Here is a 23,074-nt window from a genome sequence, read left to right on the forward strand (position 1 = left end):
TCCATCATGTTTCTATCTCCTATTTATACATGTGCTTTCTAACTATGTCTGTCTGTCTCTTTTTGATCCCAAAGAGGTCTAGACAGCACACAACATGCAGAAGGACCTCGGGTCACGAACGGCTCAGACCACGACCAAATCGGGAGCTGAACCAAAAAAAATCCGCTAAATGTTTCACTCAGGTCACAAACACATCCTCAGGTGCTGAATAAACACAGTAGTGGCAATTTCCCCTTTTGTGCCATTTTGTGTGTGTGTGTGTGTGTGTGTGTGTGTGTGTGTGTGCATGCGCAGTCAGTCTTGCTTCTGGTCACAACCGAATGGGGTGCCGACCGAAGTCCTGGAATGGATTACGGTCGGCATCCGAGGTCACTGTGGGTGCTTTGTTCCACACCCATTTGCACTATTCACGAGACCCAGAGAGCACAGATAAACCTCCAAGTGGCCTCAATGACTCTCAGGAAGAGTGATAATGACCAGATGACTGCAAGGAATATAAATCCTTCCATTCTTCACCCTTCAGTCAAGAATTGAAGAATGCATGCCCATAATCAGGAAGCCCATAGAGGATGATCCAAAGTCATCTAGCTGTCTCTCATGCTTAAGGCAGTACTAGAACTCACTTTCTTCAGGTAATTGGCCCAAAGAAGGCCCCCTGCTAGCGGTCATGCCTAAGGCAAGACTAGAACTCATCGTATCCTGCTGAGTGGCCCCAAGTCATCCAGCCAGCTTTCATGCCTAAGGCAGTACTAGAACTCACCGTCTCCTGGCAATCAGCCCAAAATCACCCAGCCGTCTCTCATGCCTAAGGCAGGACTAGAATTCATCATCTCCTGGCTTCTAGACTGGTGCCTTAACCGCTAGACCAAACTGTCTCTCTCGGACAGATTAATCTATTCCCTAAGAGTTTTAACTTTTGTCACCCGTATGACATTTTCTCCTGTACCTCTTTCCCTTGAAATAAAAAGCAGGGTAGCGTGATATTTAGCAGTACTAAATCTGTATGCTTCCCAACTCCCAACACCTCTGGGCAGTTAATAATATGTATTCTGTGTGCGACCGAGTGCCCTGCCCTGTATTTCGAGAGCCATAAATCTAACTCAGTGTTAAAAGCAACCAGTAAATTAATTAATGTTGTATGTATCAGTATTTATCACTGAAACAAGTACAGTATCAGTGAACAAAGTCAGACCTATAAATTCCACATTATGCCAAATATGTAATAAATTACATACTTCTAAAAACCTTACTAACTCAAGCTCCTTTTTTTCAGCCACGGCTTCTGAAAACTCTATTCATTTCTGTTTCTCTTTATAGATTTTAGAGAACCAAAGGGCTACGTTGCTGGCGTAAGATTCATTCGTTTGCAGCTGCATATTAGTTTCTAACATCCATCATGTCTTCCTTACACAATAGGTTAAATTATACATAATATAACATTACTGTGGATTATTATGCGTTGTTACACATAATAATTACAAATGTCTTATAGGATGTAAAAAGGGCAGCTTCACACCGTCCCCCAATCTGCTTTTCAGAAGCATTTTACTCATTCGTCTAAATAAACAAAATAGAGATTTCTTAGAGACTTACAGAGATGAGGAATTTCCTTTTAGCAGGTGTGTTTTAAATATAAGATTGGGATGCTGTTTTATTAGATAGGTAGAACTTGAGTTACGACTGTAACAGATGGTAGAGGACGGGAGGGCCTGGAGGAACGTTGTCCATGGGGTCGCGATGACACAACTTCACAACTAACAACAACAATTCAGCAAATGTGGTGATCGTAAGTGCAAATTGATTTTTTTGCTATGGGCATGATTTTGCCAAAATGTAGTCACATGACCTCCGGATGCCGCAAGGGGCCGAAAGTGCCATCACATGACCCCGGGGGGGACGGGGACTGTTGCAACATTAGATCTGTGTTTTAAGTCCCCTTTTTCAGATAGCTTTACAGATTTGCCCACTCCTGCCAAAAAACTAAGATAGGCAGGTCTCAATTGTTCCTCAAAAATGGCTATGCGAAACAGTTTTTAACTGAGTTTGGCCCCGTTTTATGATCTTTCTTGCCACTGTTGTTAAGCGAATCACTGCGGTTGTTAAGTTAGAAACATGACTGTGAAGCGAATCTGGTTTCTCCGTCAACTCTGCTTGTCAGAAAGTCATAAAAGACAAGGCCCTAGGAAGCTGCAACTGTCATAAATGTGAGTCAGTGGCCAAGCCTCTGAATTTTGATCAGATAATACAATACAATAGTAGAGTTGGAAGGGACCTTGGAGGTCTTCTAGTCCAACCCCCTGCCTAGGCAGGAAACCCTATACCGTTTCAGACAAATGGTTATCTAACATCATCTTAAAGACTTCCAGTGTTGGGGCATTCACAACTTCTGGAGGCAATTTCTGTTCCACTGGTTAATGGTTCTCACTGTCAGGAAATTTCTCCTTCTAAGTTGCTTCTCTCCTTGATTAGTTTCCACCCATTGCTTCTTGTTCTACCCTCAGGTGCCTTGGAGAATAGCTTGACTCCCTCTTCTTTGGGGCAACCCCTGAGATATTGGAAGACTGCTATCATGTCTCCCCTGGTCCTTCTTTCTCTTAAGCTAGACATACCCAGTTCCTGCAACCGTTCTTCATATGTTTTAGTCTCCAGTCCCCTAATCATCTTTGTTGCTCTTCTCTGCACTCTTTCTAGAGTCTCCACATCTTTTTTACATCGTGGTGACCAGAACTGAATGCCGTATTCCAAGTGTGGCCTTACCAAGGCATTATAAAGTGGTATTAACACTTCACGTGATCTTGATTCTCTCCCTCTGTTGATGCAGCCTAGAACTGTGTTGGCTTTTTTGGCAGCTGCTGCACACGGCTGGCTCCTATTTAAATGGTTGTCCACTAGGACTCCAAGATCCCTTTCACAGTTACTACTATTGAGCAAGGTACCACCTATACTGTACCTGTGCATTCCGTTTTTGTTGCCTAAATGTAGAACCTTACTCTTTTCACCATTGATCACCATGGGGACACTGCAGTTCTGCTGTAAAGTCAAAACGGTCACTAAACAAATTGTTGTAAATCAAGGACCACCCATATTTTCAAACCATCGCTAAGCAGTCTGAAGGTAAGGACTACTTAATTCTGAGCTTCGTTTTTAAAAACATGGGCACATAAAAAATATATGGGCTCGAAAGAATAATTCAGTATTCTGCAGCTAATCCAGAATTTAATAATTCCCTCCAAACGTTCTGAAAAGGGCTTCAGAAGTACCTCCGTTCCAAACCCATAAAAATGTTCCAATTTTTTGTTTCAGGCCTTTTAAATCTGTTCCTGTGGCTTTGTTCTGCCCGAAGAACTCGAAGCGAAGTTAATAAAACGTAATAAAATACAGATTTTAGTGAGATATATGCTCTGAAAGTTGTTAAGTACTTCAACACACAAAACATTACAAGGGAAAGGGGTCCGCGGATAGAGCAATAGCACTTATAGACCGCTTCACAGTGCTTTTACAACCCTCTCTAAGCGGTTTACAGAGTCAGCTTCTTGCCCCCCCAACAATCTGAGTCCTCATTTTATCTACCTCGGAAGGACGGAAGGCTGAGTCAAACTTGCGCCGGTCAGGATCGAACTGCTGACAGTGGGTGGAGTTTGCCCACAATATTGTTTTCTTTTTTTTTTTTTGTAATAAAATTTTATTGGTTTTTCAAAATTTATAGGGAAAAGGGTAAATGGACAGGTATACAAATTTTGGCAGTTGCAAAGTGTGTGAGGCCCCCCTCCCTCCATACCCATAGCGTACATTTATATATAATGCATTAGTATATAATTGATTATAATCAGCATATTAGATCTATTATTAAATTCAATCAAATTAAACATTACAATATAAAATCCAAATATAATTCCATTTTCACTTTCGGTCAATTTATAATAATATGATTTTCATATTTATTTCTGTGATCTGAGTCTTCTTGCTATTGCCCCATCTCCCTCCACTGGCAGAGCTCTGGCCCCTCCCGTGTCCTGCGTGTCCGTTGTAGTGTCTGGTGGTTTCTCTAGGAGTGTTTTATTTTTTTCCATAAAGGCCTGCGCCTCTATGGGTGAATTAATTCTGATTCTTGTCTCCTCCCAGAATATCAACATACCTTCAGGCATCAACCATCTAAACCACACCCCTTTCTGGTATAATTTATTCGCTAATTGCGAATAATTTTTTCTTTTTTCTCTAATCTTCTTAGGGATCTGCTTCAGAATGGTTATCTCCATATCATGATATGTCAATGCTTGCCCCCTTTGTACACCCAGAATTTCATCTCTTGTGGTTTTTCTAAGGAATTTAATGTGAACCTCCCTGGGTAAATTGTGTGTTCTAGCATAAGCTGAGTTCACTCTATAAACCAGATCTATATCCCACCCCATCTGTTGTTTTTCTTTGTGTGTATAGTCAGCCAGAATGTTTGTCATGATGTCCCTTATATTTTCCCCATCTTCTTCTATAACATTTTGAAATCTAAGATAATAGGACATTCTCTCAAATTCTAATTTCATCTGTTGGATGTCAAGATCTTTGTTCCCTTTCTGCACAGCTTCCACCACCCCCCTCACCTCCTCCACCCCCCCTTCCACAAGATTCAGTCTTTGTGAGTTCTTATATATTTGGGCTTGATTTTCTTTAATTTCATCTTTCATTTCCCTTAACTGTTTCTTGATTTCCTCCTGGCCCTGTAGAATTTGTTGAAGCATTTGTTGAAAGTCCATCTCTATAGTCTTATGTTGCATCAGTTCTGTTATCTTTGACTGTGTGGCTGGACTGGATGTTGCGGATGTTGGAGCAGAAGTGGCAAAGCCAGGTTTTCCAGGAGGGGGTCTTTTAGATGCCATCCTTTATAACGTTAAAAGTTCAGTCCAAATATGAAGTAAGCAATTAGAAAAGAAGGGTAGCCAGGTGAATCCGGGAGCAGAATAACCAGGCAGAAGAGAATCTCTCCAATAAGTCTGGCAATAGATAGAAAATTTCCCCTAGAAGGTTAAAAAAATACCAATCCACAAGAGGTTCCTCTGGGAGACACGGAGACAAAGACCGGAAGCCTGAATTTTAAAGGTGGAGTCAGGTTTCAGAGTTCATAAAGACAACGGAAGTGTGCCATCTTGCCCTGCCAGTTTTGGGCACAGAGGCGTAACAAAGTTTTAAAAAGTTCCAAAAGTCCTCAAATCATTGTAATATGTAAAATTAAATTGAAAAGAAAATCATCTCAGCCTAAGTGAGGCTTCATTCGTTGGCTCTCCCCCCTCCTCCTTCCCCGGGGGCTGAGAGCAAAATTGTTTCTTGCCGCTTGTCCAAGGGGGGGGGGGAAAACCCCCCTCCCTCCAGCCGCACCTCCAAAATGCTCCGAAAGTTGTTTTAAAGTTTTAAAAGCTGAATCAAATCTTCATGCAAAGTAAGGGATGAAGAGAGAGGCAACCTCACCGCACCGCAGCTGCTTCCTTCAATTGTAGCATTCTCCAGTCGGCTTGTAGCGAGGCGCGAGGCGTGGAAACGCGATGCGCCCTCCGAGCTTGCTCCCCGGTGCCTTGGGCGCGCGAGAGAGCCCCCGCCGGCTGCCGCCGCTGCAGGAGACCTCCGCGATGCCGCCCCTCCGGCAGGACCCCTCTGCGGGGTGTCCTGTGCCCCCCAAGGAGTGGGGAAGCCCACCGGGGAGCCGGAGCGGGCAAAGAGCTGCCCGTCGCCGCCGCCGCCGGAACCGGAACTCACAATATTGTTTTCTAACCACTGTGCCACTGTGGTCCTTCCTTCCTTCCTTCCTTCCTTCCTTCCTTCCTTCCTTCCTTCCTTCCTTCCTTCCCACTTAGCTAGAGCACTTAAGACTTATATACCGCTTCACAGAGCTTTTATAGCCCTCTCTAAGCTGTCTACAGAGTCAGGCTCTCTTGCCCCCAACAATCTGGGTCCTCATTTCACCCACCTCGGAAGGATGGAAGGCTGAGTCAACCTTTAACCGGTCAGAATCGAACTGCTGGCAGTGGTCAGAGTTAGCCTGCAATGCTGCTTTCTAACCACTGTGCCACCGTGGTCCTCCCTCCCTCCCTTCTCATTTATCAATAGCACTTACATTTATATATCGCTTCATAGTGCTTTAACAACCCTCTCTGAGGGGTTTACAGAGTCAGCCTCTTGCCCCCAACAATCTGGGTCCTCATTTTACCGACCCTGGAAGGATGGAAGGCTGAGTCAACCTTGGCTGTATGTATAAAAGCAAAACCTGAAGTCTCAAGGTACATCAGCTGATCAATTATCATGTTTTTATTATAAGACACTTACTTCCATATCCTTATCAAAGCCTCTTCCTCAATTACCGCTCCCTATGCCTTTTTAAAACCCAATTATCGTAATTAATGTACCATAGCAAAACCTATACATATTTTATGCTCTGGCAGTAACTTGTCACAGGAAATTACTCAGAGAAGAGAGCAATTTGAAAAACCCTTGCTGTTTATTCTTCTTTGAAGGATATACGGCAAGTGACCGAAAGACATCCACAAACAGCCGAATGCCCAAGCAAAATGTTCCTTCCGTAGAGGGAGTCCTCGACTTACGACTGTTCATTTAGTGGCCATTCAAAGTTACAGAAGCACTGGAAAAACAGTCACTTGCCACCGTTTTTCACACTTCAGCCCCAAATTGAGACCTTCGTTAAGGTAATTTTGCCCCATTTTACCACCTGTCTTGAGGCAGTTGTTAAGCGAATCACCACCCTTGTTCAGTTAACAGCACGGTTGTTGAGTGAATCTGTCTTCCCCATTGACTTTGGAGGTCGCGAAAGTCACATAACCCAGGGGACATCGCAGCCGTCATAGATATGAGTTCAGCTGCTAAAGCTTCTGAATTTTGCTCATGTGAACGGATGCTGTAACGGTGATAGGGATGGAAAACTGGTCGTTAAGTCGCTTTTTTTCAGTGGTGCTGTTGTAACTCTGGCATCATTCTTTCTTTTCTGCTTTTCAGGACAGTTGGGGAGAGCCAGAATCTGTTTTATGGGGGGTTAGAAAGAGCTAGGACAGCGGTCAGCAAACTTAAACACTCAAAAGAGCCACAATGGTACCGCCGTTCAATTCTGCAGCTAACCAGAAATCCAGTTCCTGGCGCACCGTGCTGCTCCCCCCCCCCCCCCCCAAACCGGTAGCTCCTCTCAAAATTGTGGTGGCAACAGGGGGCTGCATCAGAGGGATGAAAGAGCCACATGGAGCTCCAGAGCTGCAGACTGCTGACCCCTGAGCTGGGACAACACCTATTCTCCCTCACTCCCAATTTTAAGATTTAAGGAACGTTGTCAGAAAGTCACTTTGCTCCAGTGGACGCTGAATTTGTAAGGTCAGCAAATGGGAGAAGGACCAATCCCCTCAACGTCAATTAGAAAATAATGCCAGGCAGTTTGGCTTAATTGATTTCCCACCCACCCCCTCTAAGTCAACCCACCCAAATTTATCCTCCATTCTTTGCAGATTGAAGATTGCAAAGTTGCTTTATGTTTGTTCTCTGCCTTGCGGCCTGCTAACAGCAGCAGAAAGGCTAGGGACTAACGGCCTCCGTCTTTTCAGGAGGGCATCATTTCCTTGGGACGCTGAAATCCAAGTTAATTTTGTGGCTCCAGTGCTAACCACTAGTGTTCCCTGCCATTTCCACGCAGCTTGTACCCTTATTTCAGTGTTTTCTCAAGCTTGGCAACTTGAAGATATGTGGACTTCAACTCCCAGAATTCTCCACCTAGCCCAAACTCACCCAGTCGGCTTTCATGCCTAAAGTGGGACTAACTCACAGTCTCCTGGTTAGTAGCCCAAAGTCATTCAACTGGCATTCATGCCTAAGGTGAGAGTAGAACTCACCATCTCCTGATGATTGGCCCAAAGTCACCCAGCCAGCTTTCATGCCTAAGGTAGGACTAGAACTCACTGCTTCCCAGTGATTGGCCATCAGCGATCATGCCTAAGGCGAGACTAGAACTCACTTTCATCTGGTTTTAGGTCAGCACCTTAACTGCTGGACCAAACTAGCTTTTGATAGTTTGTATTGTACTTTTAATTCATCCCCTCTTGCTTTTGTTAGTCTGATGCAGATCGTCAAGTCCTCAACAGATCAGATCACAGTTAGAGAGAAGGGACTATGGCTTAATGAATCACGCATGGCTGAATCCGAACGCAGGATCGGCCAAGGTTATTCCAAGCATTAGTGTCTTCCTCATTAGTTAAACTGCCTGTTAGGAGACCCAGGGGTGGACATGAGCCGGTCAAGCTCAGGATGACGAAAGGTCAGCCTGGCTGGAAACATTTCGTAACCGTCGTCAAGCCACACTCTTTATCCAAAGATGCCACGGAAGGATGAGGGAAACTGATGGTCCATCAGCTCTTCTGAGAGACAAGCTACGCTGGGCTCTTGCTTGTCTGTTAAATCCTAACTCTTTACTCCTGAGTTGATGTGTTGTTTCCCTCTCCTCTCTTCTTCTCCTCCCCTTTCTCTTGTACGGCCAACCTTTTCATAGTCGCAAGGCTCTGTGCAGGAGTTCACTTTTTAAATTGGCCATGCAGGCGGTCCTCGGAGGGGTGCGGTAGCCTAGAGGTGGCGCTCTTGTCTTGCAATCAGGAGGCTGCGAGTTCGATCCTAGGTAGAGGCGGATATTTCTCTCTCTCTGGGCACAATGAGAATATATCTGCTGAACAAAACTCCTCATTGGCAACAGGGATAGCATCTGGCCAGTAAAACACTCAGCTTCATTCAATGGCCCAGATTCCACCCCGCAAGGGATTATGGGGTCATTAAATGGAGAGGATGATGATGATGATGCAGGTGGTCGACTTACGACCACAATTGACTTCCAAACTTCTGTTGCTAAGTGAGACATTTATTAAGTTGAGCTTTGCCCCATTTTATGACCTCTCCTGCCACAGTTGTTAAGTGAATCACTGCAGTGGTTAAGTCACACGGTTGTTAAGTGAATCTGGCTTCTCCGTTGATTTTGCTGGTCAGAAGGTCGCAAAAGGAGATCACGGGACTGCAATGGACACTGCAATGGTCACAAAGGTGAGTCTGCGGCCAAGAGTCTGAATTTTGATCATGTGACCATAGGGTTGCTGTTAACAGTCATGTGAAAAACAATCCTGCCACTTTTTTCAGTGCCCTTGGAACTTCAAACGGTCACTAAACAAACTGCTGTCAATCGAGGTCTACTTGCATTTAATCCGGGCCCTTTGAGGACAAAGAACAAGACAAAAGAATTTTTTAAAACCCGTATTTGGATATCCTTTCTCCCTAATCCCGTGGTGGCACCATGGAGAGTCCTGATGGTGCAGTGGTTAGAATGCAGTATTGCAGGCTAACTGCGCTCACTGTCCGGAGTTCGATCCTGACCGGCTCAAGGTTGACTCAGCCTTCCATTCTTCCGAGGTGGGTAAAATGAGGACCCAGATTATTGGGGGGAACAGGCTGACTCTGTAAATGGCTTAGAGTAAAGCAATGTGAAGTAGTATATAGCGGTAGGTCTAAGTGCTGTTGCTAAGTGGGAAGGAAGGGAGGGAGGGAAGGAGGGATGGGAAGGAAGAGATAGATATGAAGGGAGGGAGGGATGGAGAGAGGGATAGGAAGGAAGGAAGAGATGGGAAGGGAGGGAGGAAGAAATGGGAAGGAAGAGAGAGAGGGATGAGAAGGAAGGTAGAGATGGGAAGGAAGGGATGGGAAGAAAGGGAGGGAGGGAGAAAGGAAGGAAGGAATAGATGGGAAGGAAGGAAGGAAGGAAGGCTCTCACCTGGGTTGGTTTTCCTGGACTACGTTCTCCCCTCTCTGGTAGCCCCCATCTGCCACCTGCGTGGTCGATCTCTTGACAATTTGCTTCAGCTCTTGCTCTAAACGGTCCTGGATGGCCTTTATGGTCTGTGGGATTTTTCTCAGTTTGGCCAGTCCTTTGATGAGGATGCCCATAAAGACCGAGCTCTTCTCCTCGGGATCCAGGTCTAAATCTTCCTTGATTTCCATCAAGCTGACTTCTCTTCCTGAAATATTAAAAAAAAACCAACCCAAACCGTGAAACAGTTTCTTCCCCCCCCCCAAATATATTTTTATTGTTTTTGCATTTAAAATAGTGCAGCGCAGCCGTTGTGGTTATACAAACACAGTATATACACATAAACTCATCCATTAGTTGTCAATCTACTTAGGACTTTATCCATCCTTCTATCCAATCACATCATTTACAATTTGTCCCAGTGTTGTCACCTTGTCTTATACCAAGAATAAAATCTGTTCCAAACTTCATAATCTTCCGACTCCCCTTTATTTTTTTAATTTTAGGGTAAGCCTATCTGCTTCTGCACAGGCCAAAAATTTTCTAGTTATCGGAAACAGTTTCTTGAGGCATGTCCAAAGATTTACCCAGGGCCCATGAGATTTTATTTTTCAAGATCCAATCTGTGTCGGTCACCGGAACTGGAAGTTTTCTACTGTAGGAAAATGGGAGGGGGGATTATACAGAGTGTAGGTGATGTGTAGCCATAACAACGCTCTTTCTCAGAAAGTCAAGGTCATCTGGCGATGAGGTGACTGGGAGGCATCTCGGACCATGGGATGGACCTGTGGGTGCTGGGCAGGGGCTTGGACTTTCATTTGGGTGGGGAAAACCTGGAAGCTTTCAGATTCGGGTTTCCCCAGATGTGCCAATAGGGCACCTCTAATAAAATGGAACTTGGAGGGAACTCGAGCCTCGGAGTCTTCGGAGACGGGGGTGTTACTTGGACCCCTGGCAGGGGGAGGGTTTGGAGAGGCTCGTTTCAGTTTGTAACTCAGCCAATTCTGATGAAAACCCATCCAGGTATGGTCCCTTCCAGATTAAGTGAGCGCTGGAGCAAAACGTCAAGACCTTGTCTGAACTGTTTCTTATAAGCCACTCAAGAGCGATAAAAATAATTGGAGTGAAGTCAATCTTGCGGATGGGTCAGTGGTGACCACAGTTCTCGAGTGAAGGAGATTTGCAGGAACGTTTTCATCAATTGGGAGTCGGCGTGCTATTTCTTAACAGCAGACCTGTCAGTCAAAAGTTGCAAACCTCGGCTATTTTCCACTTAGGGTTGCATCGAAAGCCTCACCTGTTCAATAACGGCACTTGTCAAAGCCCACATAGAGGAAGGGGGAAAGCTACTAATAGCTGGGAAACAATCATTGTGACGGCCTTTAGAATTCAAACGTTGTCACCTCATCTGTATCAGGCCTGCAGCCATCTTTTCTTTTGCATCTTTGGCCTGCCACACTTTCTATTATTCTTCTATGCATTTTCTATAGTGGGAAAGTGGGAGGGGGGATTGTACAGAGTTAGATGAGATCTAGCCATAACAGAATTCTTTCTAGAAAGCCAAGGTCATCCTTTGTCTCTGCACCTCTGCACCTGACCGTAACTGGATGGGTGGAACTGCCAGCGTAGCAGTGGGAGACTGGACCACGGGATGGACTTGTGGGTGTGGGGGCAAGATCTTGAACTTTCAACTGGGTGGGGAAAACCGGGAAGTGTTCAGATTCGGGTTTTCCCAGACGTGCCAACATGGCTCTCTTCATAAATTGGGACTTTGAGGAATCCTTTGCCTCGGACTCTGATTTACTTTTGGATGCTATTTGGAACCCTGACAATCGGCCTGTTTTGTTTCTCTGATCTCAAATTCCCCTGCCAAAAGCTTCACACCCACATCCCACAAAAACCTTGGAAAAACAAGAGGAACCGTAGAATCTAAATGAATCCTACAGATTAAACCAGCATCTTTCTGACTCAAGACAAGTGAGAGCAGGACAAATTCAGTTCTGATAAAACACATGGCTAGTGGTGAAGGCAGCAGGCTAGAAACCAGAAAGAGGGGAGTTCTAGTTCTGCCTTAGGGATGAAAACAGTCTGGGTGACTTTCAGCCAATCACCAGGAGACTGTGACTTCTAGTCCCGTCTTACGTATGAAAGCCAGCTGGGTAACTTTGGACCAATCACCAGGAGACAGTGAGTTCTAGTTTCTGTGTATTACATGGAAATATATGTATTATTTAGTTTTATTCTTTGTATTGGATTATTCTTTGAAGAGGAAGGTGAGGTGTCTTATGATTCTCACTGTGGCTTTTTAAATTTTATTGTATATTTGTATTCTTGCGAGCCACCAACAGCCTTGTTAAGATTGGATGGTTTACAGATCCAAACTCAATAAAGAAACAAATTTATAATTAATAATGGACTGAAATTCTGATATACATGAAATCCAGACTAAGGAGAACCCTGCAAGAAGGATTCACTGTGGAAAACTAATCCATCTGTCTCTCGTTCTCACACACAAACACACACAATTTTCATCACATTTATTTCAGCTGAAGTCATATCTGAATTCAAAGCTTTTTCTTTCCAAAGTAAACTTCAAATAGGTATGCGAAAGGCACCTATACACACATGGAATACCTGTGTGTGTGTGTGTGTGTGTGTGTGTGTGTGTGTGTGTGTCAAAGCACCTGGTATGCCCAACTATGGGAGGGAGCATACTGCTTCCCTTTTGCCTTTCAGCTCCACCCTAGGAGACTTCCAGGCAGGAAACCATTTTTGTGTTGCATTTGTGTTGATAAATAAATAAAGGGAGATTAGTATAGATCTATTTCAAGCTATTTAGCTCTCATCAGCTAGCCATACCCTCACTGGGATTCGAACCCGGACTGTTTTTACATGTTAGGCAGTTGTACTAGCCTCTAAGCCACAAGCTCTCCTCCCTTATCAGCTGAACCAAGGAAATGAGTAAGTGTTATGTCAAAGCACCTGGTATGCCCAAATATGAGAGCTAAATAGCTTGAAATAGATCTATACTATTCTCCCTTTATTTATTTATCAGCACAAATACAACACAAATATACATACATACATACATACATACATACATACATACATACATACATATATATATACACACACACACACACACGATTATTTCATCACTCACCGCTTGAATTTCCTGGAGTGCTAAATTGAGACGAGTCAAACTTGCGAGGAGTGGATAAGTTAGTAACGTCAAGATGAGACAGAGCTGAGGCCTCCTTCGCATGGGAACTGCAATGGAAAAAAAATTAAACTTAACCACTGCAAGCTAGGAGAGAACACCGGCAGGCATTCACAAATGGCAGAAATGTAAATGAGAAGATTAAAGTTTCTATAACAGATCTCAACATCCCCGAGGGAGGAATTACGTGAGGACGGAGGACTGGCAAAGCTTCGTTTTTTATTTTGAACATTTTAATCTGTTTAGCTTTGTAACTTTAATATGATTTTATATGCTGTTTTAACTTTGGTTTGGGAAGACACCCATCCCTTCCAACTTTTCTGAAGGAGCGGATGTTTGCTGCTCACGATGCCACAACATTGCGACTATACGGTTTGATAACCTTGAAACGGTCTAAAAAAAAAAAAGAAAATCTAGAAGGCTTTTGTATCCAAAAAAACTGCACAAAGTACATGGCCAGCCATCAAACGATCATCATCAAAACAACCCAAAATGCCATGCAAAGTGGACTCTTGAAAGGGAAAGGGAAAATAATGATGGTTTATTTGTCCCCGGGAATGATGAATGCTTTTTTCAAGGTTGAATTGGTTTATACCAGGCGTTGCAAAACTGTGGGCTGTGGCTTATTTGCAACAGGGCCATGGGAGCAACCGCAACTGCCAGTCACACAAATAAAACTGTGTGCGCCCCTGCCCCACGTACAAAAACATCCCCCTCCCTCTCCCTCCCCCCCTCCTGCACTGCCATAAGAGTGAAAAATGGTCACAAGTTCCATTTATACAGTTGGTTTATACAGCTCTGTCCAAATTTCCTTTTTCTTTTTTCAGATTAACAGAGTTGGAAGGGACCTTCTAGGTCATCTAGTCCAACCCCTTGCCCAAGCAGGAGACCCTACACCGTTTCTGACCGAGGGCAGTCTGGTCTCTTCTTGAAAGCCTCAGGGATGAAGCTCCCACAACTTCTGAAGGCAACTTCAGTTCCCCTGGTCGATTGTTCTCACTGTCAGAAAATTCCTCCTCATTTCCAGGTCAGTTTCCATCCATTATTCCTTTTCTGTCTTACTAAGGCTTTTTAGAGTTGTATTAGTACCTCTCCTGATCTTGATTGTCTCCCTCTATTAATGCAGCTAAGGATTGCCTTGGCTTTTTTGGCGGCTGCTGCACACTTTTGCTAGATGCCAGAATACAGTCCATTTTCCTGCATTAATAGAGTTACAATTACGAGATGAGTGGCTAAATGAATCTATATATATAAAAGCCAAGTACCACTCACTCACTCACTCATCACGAAATCTCCAAAACCATAAAGCCTACAAACTTGAAATTTGGCACCTACGTTCCTCTTGGCTTCTACGTGCTCATTAAGAAAGGATTTTTCAAAATGACCATCAGATCATTATTATTTCTTATACAGTAATTAACACACTCTGATGCTAAGGAGTTCTACTCCCCCTCCTCACCTGAAAAGAACTCTGTTCCAACTGCCAGTTGCCTCACATTCCGTTACCACACTGTTTACACTGGCAGACATTCCACTCCTTCACTCAGGAGTGGTCTGGGGCTCCTTACAGTACTAAACGTTGGTACCTCACCCAAATGTCTACGACTTCCACACTGCTTCCGGACTCAAGGTGGCAGGAACGGTATTCCCTTACGTGTTTCACTCACTGACCACCACTGAGCCAATAGATTGTGAACTGAATTTCTCCTGCATAGCCCGATCACATAATTTTGTTGCGAAGCATGGGTAGCCAGCTAGCACATAAATAAATGAGACTGACCTTATTCTCCCCTTTTCTTTATTCCGTTGTCCAACCTTACTGGTAGACTTGATGTAAAGATGACGGTGGAGTTCATCTATTAGAACTAAGTGCATGTTCATCTTTTTACTGTGAAGTTCCAGCCTCAGGTCGCCCAGTCCTTCTACCTGTAGGAGCGGCCCTTCCAGGGATTCTACAGCCGATACCTTTGAACAAAAAAATAAGGGTCTATTTAGCTATTTCTCAAAGTCATTACAGGTAAAATATAGGTAGTCCTCGAGTTACAACCTCAACTGAGCCCCAAGATTTCTGCTGCTAAGCGAGACATTGGTGAAGTGAGTTCTGCCTCATTTTACAACCTTTCCTGCCATGGTTGTTCAGTGAATCACGGTGGTTGTTCAGTTAGTAAGACAGTTATGACTTGGCTTGTCGGAATGTCACAAAATTGAAGGTGTAAATGCTCCAACACTGGAGGTTTTTAAGACAACCATTTGTCTGAAATGGTGTAGGGTTTCCTGCCTAAGGGTGGGACTAGAAGACCTCCAAGGTCCCTTCCAACTCTGCTATTCTACTATCCTTCCTTCCTTGCTTGCTTGGTGCTTCTCCAACACTGGAGGTTTTTAAGACGAGATTGGACAACCATTTCCTGCCTAAGCAGGGGGCTGGGCTAGAAGACCTCCAAGGTCCCTTCCAGCTCTGTTTTTCTATTCTAAAATGGGATCACGTGACCTTGGGACACTGCAATCGTCATAAATATGAGCTAGTAGCCAGAGTTTGGATTTTAATCACGTGACTATGGGGATGCTGCCAAAGTGTGAAAAATGTCATCAATTGCTTTTTTCAGTAACATTATAAGTTCCGTGCTCGCTTCGGCAGCACATAAACTAAAATTGGAAAGATATACTTTAAGTTTCAACCGTCACCAAACTATCTGTTGTAAATCGGGTTCTTCATATACGATTTACCTAGGTCAAATTCTGATGACAACCTCATCAAACGGCCTGACATATTTCTTTCTAACCAAACAAGACAGTCCTTCTTTCTTGGTCTTAAAAAGCAGGGGATGAAAGGGGTGAACACAGAAGTGAGGAAAGGAGGGAGTGAAAGGAAGATTCTGCATTCAGCAAAATGAAGTCGAGACTAAGGGATTTCAGAAGAAATTGCAGAAGAAAATGATTTTGAAGAATACCCCTTTGATATTATTCCAAACGTCTCTGCAATAACCCTCGATTAAATTTTAGCAATCCCCAGGAACGCTACTGCTCTGGCCACAGGGTAATTGAAGCACCAACCCAAGGCCTCAAAAGGGATTTCTTTGCCAGCTATATCCCTGGGATTGCTAAATATTTTAATTATTCGGGCGCCGCTGAGTCATGTCCAACTCCGGTGCATTTAAAAGGCCTGGCACCAACCAGTGGCTACGGCAATATTTCCAATTTACGGATCACCTGGTGTTTAAGGTGACCTTCCAGAGGGCTTAAATAAAATTTAGATCATGATAAATATTTCAGCAGTTCTGTTTAATTGTGTCAGTTGACTATCCCTGGGCAGCAGCGTAAATACATCGGAAAAAGAGAGAGGACTGGCCACAAAAAAGGAGAGTGTCTCCTTTTTGCATAATAATAAGTCAGTAAATCTCATTTTGCAGGAATCCAGCACGGCTACCTTAAGGAAAGAGGAGGTAAACAGACATCCTCAAGAGCTCGCAGGAAATTAAACAATATTTCATTTAATAATGAGAAATATACTCCATGATGGCTTATGGTTTTAAGCTCCCCATGCATCCATCATGTCTCGTCAATGGAACAGAGGGCTGTTTATTTTCTTTAACTAAAAAATGGGAAGAGATCCTTACGTTGCAATCTACCTGTTAGCTGTGCCCTTCTTAAGTGTGGGTTTTTGTCACCTATTCAGAGATTGTATTCAGCTGGTTCTGACCAGTTCTGGAGAACCGGTAGTGGACATTTTGAGTAGTTTGGAGAACCGGCAAATACCACCTCTGGCTGGCCCTGCCCCCATGTATTCTCAGCCTCCCGAGTCCCAGCTGATCGGGAGGGAATGGAGATTTTGCAGTATCCTTCCCCTGCCACGGCCACCAACTCACACCCACAGAACCGATAGTAAAAAAATGTAAATCCCGCCAAGTAGTCCTCGACTTACGACCGCAATAATAATAATAATAATAATAATAATAATAATAATAATAATAATAATAATAATAATAATAATATTTAATGCTTCTAGACCGCCCCCTCTCCCGCAAGGGACTCGGGGCGGTGTACAGTTCATACAAAATATAACAGGATACAATAAAATTAAATTAAATATGTACAGTTGACAATTGACATGGAGGAGGTTAAAATGTAGTTAAAAGAACTGTACAAAGCAGATATAAAATAAATTCAAACCCCTAAAAACAAATACAGTAAATTAAAAAGCCCCTAAAATAACCAGATATAATACATTTGCCAGGAGGGACAGTTGAATTATGCCAGGCCTGCTAATCGGAACAGGTGGGTCTTCAGTTTTTGCCGGAAGGAGCGGAGGTCAGAAGTGGTTCTAATGTCGGGGGGGAGGTCATTCCAGAGGGTTGGGCCCATCACAGAGAAGGCCCTACTCCTCGGTGTCGCCCGCTGGCATTGCCTAGTGGACGGCACCAGGAGAAGTCCCTCCCTGTGTGAGCGTATTGGCCGCAGGGATGTATGTGGGAGGATGCGATCCCGCAAGTAACTAGGTCCCGTGCCATGGAGCGCTTTAAAGATGGTAATCAGCACCTTGAAACGCACCCGGAAAACCACAGGCAGCCAGTGCAGCTCGCGCAGGAGAGGTGTTACGTGGGAGTACCTCGTACTCCCCATCACAGCCCGCGCGGCTGCGTTCTGAACTAACTGCAGTCTCCGGGCGCGTCCCAAGGGCAGCCCCAAGATGTCTGTTCTTAAGTGAGACATTTGGTAAGTGGGGGTTTTGCCCCATTTTACGACCTTCCTTGCCTCCATTGTTAAGTGAATTGCGGCAGTTGGTAAGTTAGTAACACGATTGTTCAGTGAATCTGGTTCCCCTATTGGCTTTGCTTGTCAGAAGGACGCAAAAGGAGACCTTGTAGGTCATCTAGTCCAACACCCACCCACCCACCCACCCACCCCCGTCCAAGCAGGAGATCCTATGGAGACAAATGGCAGTCCAATCTCTTCTTGAAAGTCTCGTAACACCTCTGGACCCTGCAATCATCATAAATACGAGTAAGTTGCCACGTATCCACATTTTGATCATGGTCGTAAGGGTGACCATGCCGTTGTAACTTCTAATGGTCACTAAACGAACCGCTGTAAGTCGAGGACTACCTGTGCTCGCTACAATTGAATTTCAAGAAGTGGCATTAAAACAGGAAAAAACAGAACAAAAGCCTCTGGGACAGCTTTCCATAACAAGGTATCTTCCAGATGTGCTTGTCCTTCAATTGCCGGGCCCAAACATCTGGAGCAGGGCAGACCAGGCAAATCTGCTCTAAAAGATCATGATTACCATATTTTTCGGAGTATATGACGCACCTTTTTCTCTCAAAAAAGAGGCTGGAAATCTGGGTGCCTCTTATATACTGAATACAGCATTTTTTGCCTCCTGAAACTCCTCCCCCTTCTCCAAAATGGCCATGCATATCCTTTAGGAGGCTTCCAGAGAGCTCCTGGGGGCTGGGGAGGGCAGAAATGAGTGAAAAACAGGCTGTTTTTTGCTCAATTTTGCACACACCCCCAGGAGCATTCTACAAGCCTCCTAAAGGCTATTCATGCACTTTTTTTTTTTTTGAAAAACAAAATGGGCCCCTTTTCGCAAAAAAAAGGGCTGTTTTGGGGGAGGTCTGCAGAGTGCAAAAACTTTTTTTAAAAAAATTTGCCTCTTCAAAATCTTGGTGCGTCTTATACTCTGAAAAATACAGTAAAAGCAGACTAAGATGTCCAAGTCTCCTAACTTCCTGTCGTAAGTCATGGACTACTAATAATTTTACTGAAGAGGAAAACCTTCATGGCTCGAAAACAAAACCAGGTCCAGTTGGGAAGCCAGCATGGTGGATTTGATTTAAATCAAGTCGATTGAAATCACGAGTAAAAAGGCTGGATTTAAATCAACTTGATTGAAATCATAATTTTTAAACAGCAGCTGTCATCTCTGTCCCGCAGCGGCTCTTCCTCTGACCGACAGTCCCAATATTGCAGAATATACAGCCTCATACTGCAGAACTAAGCTCCATTTCACACCGAATAAACTAAATTAGGAATGTATCTTAAATAGAAATCTATCTATCTATCATCTATCTATCTATCTATCTATCTATCTATCTATCTATCTATCTATCTATCTATCTATCTATCTATCTATCTATCTATCTAATCTCCAAAAGCGTTTTATTAAAATAAATTTGATTACAAAAAATTAAAAATCTGATTTACATTTTTAAAAATCTGATTTACATTTTTAAACATCTGATTTTTTTAAAAAAAAAAACAACCATCGATTTTTATCCCCCCTGGAAGCCAGGTTCCCCAAGCCGAAACTGACCAGTTTAGGTTCCTCTTTAAACGTGGCAGTTTTAAGTATTTCCAGGACCTCCATTTAATACCGACATGAAATCCTATAGACCCGCCGTGAACTCATGACTATGGATGGCTCTTGGCGCATTTATCCAAGTCCGGCGATTGTCTGAACACTTGAACTTGAGTTCCTAATTCCTCGCTATCTCATGCAACCAAGACATCTCGAGGTTCGTCTGGGGAACTGTCCCCAGACCGGAAAACTCATCTACATATGCATGAACACGGCTGAAGCATGTGAAGTGTTACCAAGGCCCCGCTCTCTGCCTCCTCTCGAGAACGTTCAGGATCAAGGGGGAAGTCTTAAGCCCCCCCCCTTCTCCCGGGAAACGTATCCGGCCTCCTCCTTGGAAAATTAGTAACTTAAAAACATGGTGATTTCGTTCATATTTTGCATTAATGGCCAAGATGCATAAACTGATTGCTTTGCGTCCATGGGGGGGGGGGGGGGGGGTTGTAGCTTTAACCAGAGGGCTGTTATTTTATTGCTGATGGGGTGAGAATTTTGTCCAAACTCCTTATTTCATTTGATTTCCATGATGTGTGTAGTCCTCGACTTACGACAGTTCATTTAGCAACCGTTCAAAGTTACAAAGGCAGCCAAAAAAAAACCTGACTTGCGAGTTTTTCACTCTTATAACCATTGCCGCATCCCCGTGGACACATGATTTCCATTCGGATGCTAGACAACCGGTTCGTATTTATGACGGTCGCAGTGTCCCGGGATTGCGCGATCCCCTTTTGCGACCTTCTGACAAGCTAAGTTCGTGGGGAAGCCGGATTCACTTAACAACGGTGCGACTAATTTAACAACTGGGGTGATTCAGTTAACAAGTGGGGCAAGCAAAGTTGTAAAATGGGGCACTTAACAAATCTCTCGCTTAGCAAGATCCATGTTGGGCTCCATTGTGGTCGTACGTCGAGGATTAGCTATAATTTATACACTGCCAACTTCAACAAATGATTTGCAGGAACAAATCGAAATAACAGAACGATCCAGACTTACAATACAATAGCAGAGTTGGAAGGGACCTTGGAGGTCTTCTAGTCCAACCCCCTGCCTAGGCAGGAAACCCTATACCGTTTCAGACAAATGGCTGTCCAACATCTTCTTAAAGACTTCCAGTTGGAGCATTCATGTTCTCCAAAACAGATGTTTTTCATGGTCTCCTAAGTGGCTAACGGGTATAGACATTAATGCTATTCAGGCAGCGCCAAGAGATCAGTCTGGCTGATAAATTAGATAAAGGCATGGAAAGTGTTGGAAGCAACAGGCTGATGAATGGGGAAAAAATGCAACTTTCTGGACAAATGAGAGTCAGGCATTGATAGGGATTGTCTCCAGTTGACAAGAACATCTGTAGATCAGAGTTGAACAGGTGGGGGTCCTGGGTGCTCTCTGAGCTTGGGGGTTTCCTTGCAGACATTTCATGACCCAACTAGGTAACATCATCAGTGCTAGAAGAAAGGGGGGCTGTTGTAGAGAAGAGGAGGGAGAGGGGGAGAACAGTGGGGTCCTTGGTGTTCTCTAAATTTGTTTTTTTTCTTCCAGACTTTTCATGACCGAACAAGATAACATCGTTGGCGCTAGAAGGGACCCAGCTGGGTAACATCATCAGAGCTAAAAGGGAGCGCGGTTTGGGGGGAAGAGGAGGAGGAAGTGGAAGAGGAGGAGGAAGAAGAGGAGGAGGACAACTGTAGGGTCCTTGGTGTTCTCTAAACTTGTTTTTTGTCTTCCAGACTTTTCATGACCCAACTGGGTAACATCAGAACTCACCGTCTCCTGGTTATTGGCCCTAAGTCCCCCAATTGGCTTCCATGTCTAAGGCGGGACTAGAACTCACCGTCTCCTGTTGATTGGCCCTAAGACCCCCAATTGCCTTTCATGTCTAAGGCGGGACTTGAACTCACAAGCTCCCGCATTCTAGCCTGCCACTTTAACCACTAGACTAAACTGACTCTCTTTAATTTCTAAATTTCACCTTTCTAAAATGATTTTATTTTTAAATGCCGGGACTGAAAATTCATCCCAAATCCCAGATGTCGAGTACTTTCCAAGTGAGATGTGCTACTGAGCATGTAATATGACTTTGTGTCAGAACAAAAGTGTCAGCTGAAATGTTCTTTAGGATCAGAGGAGTGCATGTCAGGAGGTTAAAAACATTTCCCCAACTGCGATATACAGACAGCTTTAAAAAGAGAAGGAAAAAGACACCTTCTTTTTTGCCTTTTTTTTTTCTTGGCCTTTTATAAGCTCTACCATTCCTGCCTCTGCAGAGTATAGTAAGAAGGTATTTTGAGTGTGGGAGACCTTTCACCGTTTAATACTCTTTTCAAAACTGGGAAGTTTCAGGAGGAAAACACAAACAAAGCCGACAGGATTTTATTTTATTATAGATATAAATATGCTCCAATGCTGCAACGCAATAACCCTGCTTGGAACAGTCTACTGACATCTCAATAAGCCTTGAAACCTCTGAAATGTTTCACCAGAGATAAAAGAGTGCTTAAATTAAATACCTGAATGAAATTCAATAAACATAGCAACAATGGTCGCAGGAATTGGGTATTTCTAGGTCAGGGGGGTCAAATACAAGGCCCGTGGGCCGCATCCCGCTCACAATGTGGTCAGAACTGGCCCCGCAAGGGCAGCCTGGAAAACGTAAGGGGCTGGCCCACATTGCTTCAGCCCAGTCTACCCAGCGCGAAAACACCAGGCCAGCGTGGCTTCGGCCTGGTCTACCCAATGCACAGAGGAAACGGCAAAGAGGAAACGTGACAGCCATTTGGGGAGTGGCTTCAAGCTGCCCACGCCCACCCAGTTGGCCACACCCAGCAAGTGGCGTCAAGCTGGCCACACCCACCCAGTTGGCCATGCCCACCTGCCCCTCCCCCCGAGGTCAACTACAGCCATCTCCTTCTCCTCTTCCTTCTGCTCCTTCCTCCTCCCCCCCTTCTTCTCCTTTTCTTCTCCTCCCCCTCCTCCTTCTTCTCCCCCTCCTCCCTCTTCTCCTCATCCTCTTCTCTTCCTTCTTGTCCTCCCCCCTCCTCCTCTTCCTCCTCCTTCTCCCCCTTCCCTTCTTCCTCTTCTCCCCCTCCTCCTCCTTCTCCTTCTCCCCTTCTCCTCTTCTCCTCCTTCTTGTCCTCCCCCTCTTCCTCCTCCTTCTCCCCCTTCCCTTCCTCCTCTTCTCCCCCTCCTCCTCCTTCTGCCCCTTCTCTTCCTCCTCTTCTCCCCCCTCCTCCTCCTTCTCCTCCCCTTGACTTATGATAATTGACCCCAAATTTCTGTTATTAAGCGAGACCGTTGTGAAGTGAGTTTTGCCCCATTTTACCATCTTTCTTGCCACAGTTCTTAAAGCAAATCATTTGATACAGGAAGTCGTCAATGTACGACCACAACCGGGCCCAAAATTTACGTGGCTAACTAAGTGAGAAATGGGTTAAGCGAGTTTTGCCCCATCTTATGATTTTACTTGCCACGGTTGTTAAGTGAATCATAGCAGTTGTTGAGTTAGTAACGCGGTTGTTAAGTGAACCTGGTTTCCCCATTTGACTTTGCTTGTCAGAAGGTTGCAAAAGGGGATTACATGATCCCGGTGCGAGTCCGTCGCCATTTTGATCATGTGACCGGGGGGGGGATGGTGCAACGGCTTAAGTGTGAACCACAGTCATAAGTCACTTGTTTCCCT

General features: G+C 44.4%; 1 protein-coding gene across 1 annotated transcript in view; it reads right to left on the reverse strand.

Annotated features, from left to right (window-relative positions):
* EXOC4 (exocyst complex component 4) overlaps positions 1-23,074 on the reverse strand; it is a 295,460-nt gene that overhangs the window by 218,289 nt on the left and 54,097 nt on the right. Inside the window, exons 4-6 of the mRNA XM_081957613.1 lie at positions 14,821-15,005; positions 12,984-13,090; positions 9,785-10,028 (exon numbers count right to left, since the gene is read on the reverse strand). Of these exons, the coding sequence (XP_081813739.1) occupies positions 9,785-10,028; positions 12,984-13,090; positions 14,821-15,005 (536 nt within the window). The remainder of the gene's footprint in view (positions 1-9,784; positions 10,029-12,983; positions 13,091-14,820; positions 15,006-23,074) is intronic.

Source organism: Natrix helvetica (genome assembly GCF_964273705.1).
Source record: "Natrix helvetica genome assembly, chromosome: 6".
In the NCBI taxonomy this organism is placed as follows: domain Eukaryota; kingdom Metazoa; phylum Chordata; class Lepidosauria; order Squamata; family Natricidae; genus Natrix; species Natrix helvetica.